This window comes from Achroia grisella, unplaced genomic scaffold (genome assembly GCF_030625045.1).
Source record: "Achroia grisella isolate CSIRO2021 unplaced genomic scaffold, CSIRO_AGI_Agris_v1 utg1245, whole genome shotgun sequence".
Classification (NCBI taxonomy): domain Eukaryota; kingdom Metazoa; phylum Arthropoda; class Insecta; order Lepidoptera; family Pyralidae; genus Achroia; species Achroia grisella.
In genome coordinates this window covers 1,768,356-1,778,644 of record NW_026712606.1, presented here as the reverse complement: position 1 = coordinate 1,778,644, position 10,289 = coordinate 1,768,356, and the positions used below count along the sequence as shown (strand labels likewise).

The window sequence follows — 10,289 nt, the reverse complement described above, 5'->3', positions numbered from 1 at the left end:
ATATTTATATCATTTCATTCCATTGTGAAAGTTTAGCCAGAGTAAATTACCAGAGGAACTTTAAAATGGTTTAAACCAATATGGCTAATGGCAACACTAATCGCCGGAGCCAGAAGAACAATAAAAACCTTAGTCAAAACGTAATTGTCTAATAATTCAGAGATTTTCAAGCAAGACTAATAATAGGTTAGATAATAATATTAAGTAGAGGAATGTTTTTTTTAAATATAAACACTGAAAAAATGTGATATAATATATTGACGTGGCGGGTTATTTAAATTTTGTAAAGGACTTGGCATTTGTGTCATTTATTACTAATTATTATTACACAAAATTGATTTTTATTTACTTTGTCTCGGATTTATATCATCGAAGCTAAATATTTTATTGTGATTTACCCAAAATTTATTTAATATATATGTATAGATAAAATTCTTTGCCAACTCGTCTCTTCAACTGTAGCTACATTGCTTGATCTATTTTTGTAGTGATTGTCATCTCCCAAAACAGTGAAAGGTAGGTAACCGTACGTAAATACATAACTAGAATTTAAAATAAATTACTGTTGCTTTCGTTTGGAAACAGTGTCTACGGAATGCCATACATTTATGTAATAAATAACTAGCAAGCCCCGTTCGTCATAGTGATTCATTAGTTCAACGAGTAGATATTTTTACCTACTCAGCCAGCGATCGTGTTTATATTGTAATTAATTTATTATAAATGAATACTTATATACCAACTGAATTATAATATCCAAAAATTAATATCAGTAAATAAGATGTCTTTCAACATTAATTCCAAACTCGTAAGTAGAACATAAACTAACCTTAAATATGCTATTCACATTTCGTTTGTCATCTACGATTAGATATTTGTTGATATTTCTTATCATTTCTATGATACTTATATCTTAAAATTGCACTGATAATATGGCTAGATCAATTTCAATAAATTATATTAGTGTCTCGACCGTAGAAACAGAAACATGAGTGAAAACATTGCGGTTAGTATTTACCTAAATAGTCTACCAAGCGTAAACTATTCGTAGTTTTTTGTACAGTTGTATAATTTGTTACCCGTTATTAAGCAAATAGTCATTAATTCTAGCTGCAACTTCATTCGATTCTCTTGTGTGACTGTAGTATTGTGGTATGTAATTTAATCACAATTAAATGATAAAGGTTCAAGGCTATTCTGAGCCGTTCAGAGTACAAAGTGAAATCACTGGAATCAGACGTTCAAATGTGTCTTCTTGGTCTTATCAATGGACTCTGCAGTATAACTAACCAAGTCATCTTATGTTAAGTGATTTAAAACAATATTAGTGTCAATTTATATGTGATTCCTGATAATATAGTACAAACGTGAAAATGAGTTACTTAAAACTAGCAATTACTGATTTTTTTGAAGAGATACCAGTATGTTGAATTTATTTGCATTTATTTACTTAACCTTTAGAACAATAATAGTTAAGCAACTACATTGAATATATTACTGAAGTTAAAATCTGTTTGTTAAATTACTTGTATGTAAGTATTTTTATTACTTACCTAAAAGAATAAGGAAGTAATACACAAGTTAAATGTATTAGTATTAAATGTTGAAACTGTATTCATACATGTTAAAGTTTATTAGTTTATTAGTATGTAACAGTTAATTTACACCGAAAAATTTATATATATTGAACCAAATACATTAAAATAATTCTTGTTTGTAGTTCTTGTCTCTTTTAATACATATTAAATATAAGGGATACATTTCATAATATTAGTAATAGTTGTCATCGGTGAGTAATAAATGTAACATCACCCATATAGAATAATGAGAATATTATGAATAATAAATACAATGTCTATCATTCTACATATCTTAATATCTAAGATACAACATAGAAAGTTAACACAAATAGTATATTAGAATATAACTAATTACTTATACATTTGTTTTTCAGGTCTTGCCCATTGTATTTGGAGTGGGTGCGGTGGTGGTACTTGCCTCTGTGATTGCCAATTGTGCATGGGGCGGCAAAAAGTCAACAAAAAGTAAAAAGAAACTTGTTGCCTTAGTAGATCCTAACACAAAATACCAATTACCTCTTATAGAAAGAGAGGAAATAAGTCATGATTCAAGAAGGTTCCGATTTGGTTTGCCTTCTAGTGAACATGTTCTAGGTGAGTGTATATAATATAGCATATTGATCATTTGCTTACCCAATAAAAAAACTATGAAACATACATCCTGATGATGGCTGGCTATCTTTTTATTATAATATAAATTTTCTCAAGGTATTTACCTTGAGAAAATTTATATTATAATAACTTAATAATTTGGAGAACCCAGTAATTTCATTGACCATCAAACTATAACACAAAACCAAATAAGTATTCTGTATGTAAAATTTAATGTATAAACTGTCAAGTAAAATAGGTTTATATTGCCTTATTCTGTGAGGTCTTGGTATAAGCAGATATATAGTGACACTTCTATAATGTGAAGAGTGTCAGGCAGTGATGACAAGCTTTGTTAGTTTATTTTATTCTCTGAAAAACATAACGGCAGGCTATGGATGACACCAAATTGACTGCCATCATTTTATTGGACTTCAGCAGTGCATTCAACTCTGTTGATTTCGATATTCTCCTTGGTGCCCTCCGTGCCGTTAACATTTCAAATTCTGTTATAGAATGGTTCTCTTCTTTTCTTTCGGTCGCCAGCAGTGTGTTTGAACCAGTGATGGTTCCTCAGACTGGACTTCTCTAACTGCTGGTGTACCTCAAGGCGGTGTACTCTCTCCTTTACTATTTTCAGTGTTTATTAACAATATTTCTCGAGTCATTACTTCTCCCTTCCATCTGTATGCAGATGATCTGCAGTTATACCGTCACTTCTCCTTGTCGGAAGTGACTCAAACAGTAGAAGCTTTAAACTGTGATCTCTTGAGTATTCAATCGTGGGCTAGATCTTTCGGTCTCATTATTAATCCGTCCAAATCCCAAGCCATGATTGTTGGTAGTAGCAGACTAAGGTGCAAGTTGGATTGGTCTTTGGTACCCCCAATAATATACAACAACATTGAGATAGCGTACACTGACAAGGTTAAAAATTTAGGACTTATTTTGGATTGTACTATGTCATGGATTTCCCATGTCAACGAAATTAGTAGAAGAATACACTTTTCATATCACTCTCTCAAACGTCTCCAATATTTTCTTCCCTTCAGTACCAAAATTATGCTCGCGCAATCCATTTTGCTTCCCATTCTTGACTATGCCGACGTTTGCTTCTTAGATATGACTGAGGAGCTTTTAAATAAACTAGAGCGCTTACAAAATTTAGCTATAAGATTTATCTTCAGTTTACGCAAATATGACCACGTTTCCGATTTCCGCGCTCGTTTAAAATGGCTCCCAATCCGTATTCGGCATAATGTGCATATCCTATCCATGCTCTATAATATTCTTAATAATCCTAATGCTCCCGCCTACCTTCGTTCCCACTTTCAATTGTTACCCCCCTCTTCCCGTCCCAAACGCCTTTGCCAAAACCACTCGAGGATCCTTAAACTTCCTAACAGTAGAACTCAGTTTATGGGTAACTCCTTTTCGTTTCGTGCTGCTCAGCTATGGAATAATCTCCCTTTGGAGATTCAAAAAGTCCATCTAGTGGTTCTTTTAAGAAAAAGTTAAAATCATATTACCTTTCTACTGCTATGTGATTAATGTCATCATTGTATATATATCTTTGTAGTATTTTTTGTTTGATTTAGTATATATTTATGGTTATCATATATTTATTATAAATGTAATTTTTTTTTGTTTAGGTATTCAAGTACATATTATATATTAATATATATTTTTTTTTATCTTTATGTATATTGTATTAGTATCTGTATTTTGGACATTATATTTTTATGTTTAGTTTTAATTATTTTGACATTTTCATAAAAAATATAATTTGCACATTTTAACCCACTCAACACTTCCTATGCCACGCTCTATTGGGTTGACTGGAAGAGATCTCTTTTAGAGATAAGTCCTCCTTTGTTAACATTAGCTGTAATTAATATACTTACAAATGTATTTAAGTGCAATAAAGAATATTTATAGTACAGTAGGGAAATGTATTATAAAATTGTTTCCTTATAATTTATTTTTTATAACTATATATATCATCATATCTAGTATATACAGGCTTATATTGTTTATTTAAAAATGTTGGTACCTATCAGTAGACTTTGATTTTCTAATTAGTATAAATATATCAGTCCCAGTTTAATTATTGTTATAAGTATCTAATATATTATTATTAAGGCATAATGACCCTGAACCCGAACCTGCCTGAAGTAAATTAAATACTACATCCACAATTTATGAATACAATTCAGTTTTATACATATGTAAGAAAATGATAATTGAGTTTTATATTTCTTTACAAATTCTAGGATTACCCATTGGTCAACATATACATCTATCAGCTAAAATTGATGATGATCTTGTCATTAGAGCATATACACCTGTATCAAGTGATGACGAGAAGGGTTATGTGGATTTGGTTATTAAGGTATGTTTTCATATAAATCAAATTCTATCTAAAATATATCACTTAAAAATGAAATTCAGTAATGGTACTAATTATTAAATATTAATAAGTTTGCAGTGATACTAACAGTGCTTTCATTCTGAAATATTTGATATTGTTGTGCAATAAATCTAGGGCAATTTAAAAGCAAATATTCATAAAGGTATAGTCATTTCTATTAACTTTATCACAATTTTTTTTTTTATTTTGATAAAATTAGTAGCTAGTATTTTAATCACATTCCTTTGTACCTATCACTGGTAGAATGACATGTTCTCTATTATATATAAATACCCTTATCAGTCCAACTATTCATTCCTCACCTATGTCTTTGCAATCTATGGCACACTCTCATCTCCTGTACCTCTTACCATTAATTTATATTTGAGTGATAATATTAATGATTTTTTCACAAATATCAGTATCTTGTCACCCATACCAAACAGTGGGGATGAGACATTAAAAACTTTAAAAAGCCCATAAGCTGATTAGTATGTGTTTAATACCTAGTTCACATGCCCATAAATTAAATATTACTTATTATGTAGTTATAATAACATTAACATAAAAATAATAAAAGAGAGAATTGGTCTCAATTATATTATTTTTATGTCAAACTTATTAAGAGAACTTGTTATCTCAATCATGTCTAAATCAGAAGAAATTCTGACTTAAGATTATACTTAATGAAGGTTGAATTACTGTAACAATAATATTTAATTGGCCTGTTAAGAATTTCATGTTGTATTTATATTAATTTTATCAATCGATTCAAATTCAACACAATTATCTGGGTACAGTGTTTATTCTATCTACGTATGTATCTGCACGTACTTTGTTTAACAATGATAATAAAATTTAGAGATTAGCATATTGAATTATATTTATATTAAACAATAGTCTACATTTTTCATATTCATTATTGATAATTCAATAATTACAGATAAAATGCCATTAAGGTTATTTTATAATCATAGATTACATACATAGATTTTTATGGTTTTGGTTTGCTTATTTTACATTGAGATTTTGGATGATAGATGGAGATGGGTGCATAAGACACATTAATATTATAGATGTTAAAATCTATCTGTCCTTTTCTTACCTTATCACAGCAACATTTTTAACTTGATCATAGATCATTAGTATAATTTGGACTCGAAGGGAATGAAATAGATGATGAAAGTTTGTACAGACGACTTATTGTTTTCTTAACGCCTTAGTAAATATCAGATATGAGAGAACTGATGATATTCAATGTAAATGGAATTTATGCCATCACAGATAATCTCCATTGTCTATATTGAATTATAGCCGAACGATAAGGAATACTTCAGTGCCTATTGGTGTAAAGTTAAGAATAAAGATTATTAATTTCAACAACTTCATCATTTTATTATCCTATAAACGGTTATGCATACTATATTATAAATGCGATGGTATGTCTGTTCGTCTGTAAACTTTTACCATTTAAACAGCTGAACAGATATTTCAATAAAGAGTACAGACATTGGTTACCTTTATGTCTAAGAAGCAGACGAAATCATAGGTTATAGCTAGAAGTTTATATAAATATACCTCCTTTTTTAGGTATACTTCAAAAATGTCCACCCTAAATTTCCTGAAGGTGGAAAATTATCACAACATTTGGAAAACTTGAAACTCGGTGAAACAATTGATGTCCGAGGACCATCTGGAAGGCTACAGTATCCAGGAAATGGTGTATTCCTAATCAAGAAACTGAGAAAGGATCCCCCACTCAGGATAGTAACAAAGAAACTCAACATGATTGCAGGTAAACTTATAATATATGACTAATAATAGTGGACCATATATATCTATATGATCTCACACATGTTATGTTAATCGAATTTAACAAATTTAATTCTATAGATAAAAAATCAAACCTGAACAATTAAAATAAAAATTGCAAAATCAACAGATTATTATTAAACTTTTAACTCAAAACATCTTTTTTAAAGTCGGTTGATATAGTAACTGTCATATTAGTAATTGTCTCGACAATCGCTTCTATTTTACAGTACATTTAATTGCAAAAGAGATCTGCCAGTGACAATTTTTTACCTTGATTAATATCTATATTAAATCACTATTTTCTTGTTGATAGCTCACCTATTTCACTTTTTATAGGCAGTGTTTCGGTTTAAGGATGAATAATTGTAGGGTACAGAGTCAAGATACTTTATTCAAGAATATGAAGGGTATAATATAATCATACCCATGTGATCGTTAACAGACCATCAGCTTATTTATCATTCTATTTACATAAAAATGAATTCAAATACCTTTCTCAACAGGTGGCACTGGCATAGCACCAATGCTGCAACTCATCAGACACATCTGTCAGGATCCAAGTGACTCTACGGAGCTGCGCCTGTTGTTTGCCAATCAGACTGAAGAAGATATCCTACTTAGAAATGAACTTGAGAAATATCAAAGAGAGTACCCAAATCAATTTAAACTGTGGTATACTATTGACCGGGCCAATGAAGGTAAAATCTAATTGATATAATTATAATCTTATAAATATAACAGTGTGCCTGTCTGTTTGTTTCTTATCTTATTAATGGATCTTAATTAAATTTGATGTGAAGATAGTTTTTATTAAGAGGATAGAGATAATGATATTGAGATTATTTTCGAGAGTTTGTTTTGAATTAAACTTGTTACAGAAATATATCAAATCCTATATAAATATATGGTGAAAATTTTACCACTATAACTTTTTTGTATGTAATTGTAATGCAAATAACCACACAGAAAACCGTCGCCTATTTGTTTAAAGCATCTCTGACATCAAGACGTTATGTGAAGTTCGTGACTACCTCCATGACATTTCTAAATACTGCGGTGTAAAGCCTCAATTCTGCAATTTCACTGCCATTACAATCATCCAACAGAAACATAGGTTGCAAAGTAAACTGCTTGATAACAGAAATAAGTGAAACAGAGGTACACTCGTAGATTTTTTTTTATCGGACTACTCTAACGTCCGCAGCTGACCTAGCTTCAGTGGACGATCGAGGGCGAGTGCAGATGGCACTCCAAAACCGCGGAAGGACTTATGGAGCGGCTGAAGGCCAACTCCTGCCTGACGCGTATGACTTTAGTCTGGGAACACTGCTAGATGTTCGAATCTCTGCTCAGACCATCGTAGTTTCGATCCCCTTTGAATTGAACGAAGGAGCGACCGGGGGCACCAGTGGGTCTCGTAAATAGCTTTATACTAAGACTACGTCGCTAAAACTGTTATAACTTTATGTTTCAGGATGGACGTACAGTACTGGCTTCATCAACGAAGACATGATTCGAGACCACCTGTTCCCACCAGGAGATGACGTGATAGTACTTATGTGCGGTCCCCCACCGATGATTAATTTTGCTTGCAATCCAGCGCTAGAAAAGTTGGGTTACAAAGAGGATTTACGTTTTGCGTATTAGATATTTATTGGATTTAATTAAGATACAAAAGTATAGTAAAAATTTCGACCGGTTTATTGTCACATAATTTTTTTAAATAGATTGCCAGTAGTACTATGTTTATTTTTATATAAATAATATAATTTTCCATTTTATAACGTACCAATATTACCAGATTGTATTTGCCTATTTGTAGATTAGGAAAGGAGGAAGGAGGAAAGGAATAGATTGATTATCATCATCAATCATCAACATAAAAGTATAATGAATGTTCTACTTTCAATAATTTAGGTTTACTAACTTTAAATAAATGTAAATAACTGTTTTTAACTTTCAAAATGTGACTCGGAAGTAATTAATTTTACTTTTTTTTTTTAATTTTTAATGATGTGATAACAATATTTATAGTATTTTCAGTTTCACAGAAATGTGACATTTCACTCAAATATATTTTATAAAAAGAATTATACCATTAATAAAAATTTATCCGTTCAAATTTATGCTCACTTAGATATTTTACTTATAAATAGTGTAAAACATACGTGTTGACTATATAATATGGTTGTATTGCTATTAAGAGTGCCTGAGCCAATTTAGATATTTTTGTAATGCTCTTGTTGTATTTAAATATAGAAAAAGTGCATAGATTGTTGATTGAATAAAAAGTTCTATAATTTTATTCTTCTTTTTGTTTAGTGCTGTTCTATGATAATGTTATGTCCCTCGGGTATTTTATTATTTTTATTATCACTTAAAGCTGTTTCTGTTTATTTGTTCAAGATGCTTAATAATTATATGTATATATATAGTATATACTTATAATTATATATAATATCTATAGAACTTAATTATTATATGTCCACTATTTGTAACTCCAAAACTCTCTGGGTTTTCTCAATTTTATTTGATTTATTTACCCATTTGGTTTTAATAACTCGAAGTAAAATGAACCTACATAAATACAAATTGTATTAATATTATAATATAAGTGGAAAACAAAGCAGTAATACGAAACGGCAATTTCCCATCTAACTCAAATAAACCGAAAAAATTGTAATTAGAAGGCATTTCCTCGATTAACCAAATCATTTTGGTTGCTGACTGATGTTGTTTACCTAGAAAATGAAAATGTACTTTAATTAACAAGGTACTAAATAAATATTCAAATAAACTCAAGCAAGAAAAGTTAAAAATAAGCAATAGACATTACAAAATCTATGCAGCTAAACTGATTTTAAAGAAATAATATATTCTGATATTAGCGAAACCTACGATGAGTCGTGTTTTATCAACATCGCTAATCTAGCGCCAATCATGAGATTCGCTGTAGCATTTGTGTCGTAAGGTGTTAAATGATTCGTAGGTAAACCGACATTTTATATTATGTATTGTAAGTTAATGGTACCTACGCCCGCCGGCACTAATGCTTTATTGCTTTCAGTGCACCAATGGAGGTTGTTTGGATGAGCGTAAAGTTAGCCCAGCGTGGCGAATTCGCTAGTAATTAACCACGGTAGTTACCAGAGGGTACCGCGTGGGGATCTACATAGCAATGAAGTCTGTATTCCATATTACTTTATTATATTCCCTATATTATATACTATATTTAACTAAATGAAATTCTCATTCATCTTTTTAGCGTCTTGATAGATATTTATTCGGTGATACTGGTACTTAGGTATACATAAAAGCTTATTTCGCATAACATCCCGCCAACAAATACATGAGAGAGTACTGCGTTAAAATATTTTGTTCCCAAAGCTACATGTCACACAAAACTATACATTAATAAATTCTTACTTTTTACATCGTAGTCGTCTAAAATTTCAAGGCATAAGTTTCTTGTATTATCTAGCTCTGAAGAGAACTTCTCGGCGGACACACTAAGAGCTATTATCATTACGAAGTTTTTTAAATCTTTTGTTAGAAGACCGTTAATGGACTTCCAGAGACTCGTCTGAAAATATAGAAAACTACAATTTGATTTTAATGGGAAATGGAAACAGTCGTCTGTCGCCGTCGCTTTGACTGAATATTTTTTAAACTTATAGTTACGTCCGTTTGGGACTTCGTATTCCATAAAGCGGTTTGAATAAAACACGCAAAATTTTTTATTTTTACTAAATTATATATATATATATATATATAGTTACGTTCTTAAGATTATCACTCACAGACAAACAGATCTATCTAACAATCATTGTTTGTGTTCTCATTTATATATTGGTTATTCGACTTTACCAAAGAAATTTAGATTTAGTAGAAAC

At 30.5% G+C, this 10,289-nt stretch overlaps 1 protein-coding gene across 3 annotated transcripts; it reads left to right on the top strand.

Moving 5' to 3' along the window:
- The first annotated feature begins 554 nt into the window (after positions 1-554).
- On the top strand, positions 555-8,817 carry LOC131854780 (NADH-cytochrome b5 reductase 2-like). Of its 3 annotated transcripts, none has more exons than XM_059205933.1 (6): positions 555-808; positions 1,955-2,174; positions 4,445-4,563; positions 6,172-6,376; positions 6,900-7,094; positions 7,871-8,817. In XM_059205933.1, exons 1-6 carry the CDS (start codon positions 782-784, stop codon positions 8,041-8,043), a joined length of 939 nt encoding a protein of 312 aa, XP_059061916.1. In that variant the 5' UTR covers positions 555-781; the 3' UTR covers positions 8,044-8,817. The 3 variants fall into 3 exon arrangements, with proteins under 3 accessions (XP_059061916.1, XP_059061917.1, XP_059061915.1); XM_059205934.1 differs by lacking the exon at positions 555-808 and adding an exon at positions 916-1,006; XM_059205932.1 differs by lacking the exon at positions 555-808 and adding an exon at positions 1,260-1,421.
- Positions 8,818-10,289: the final 1,472 nt, after the last annotated feature.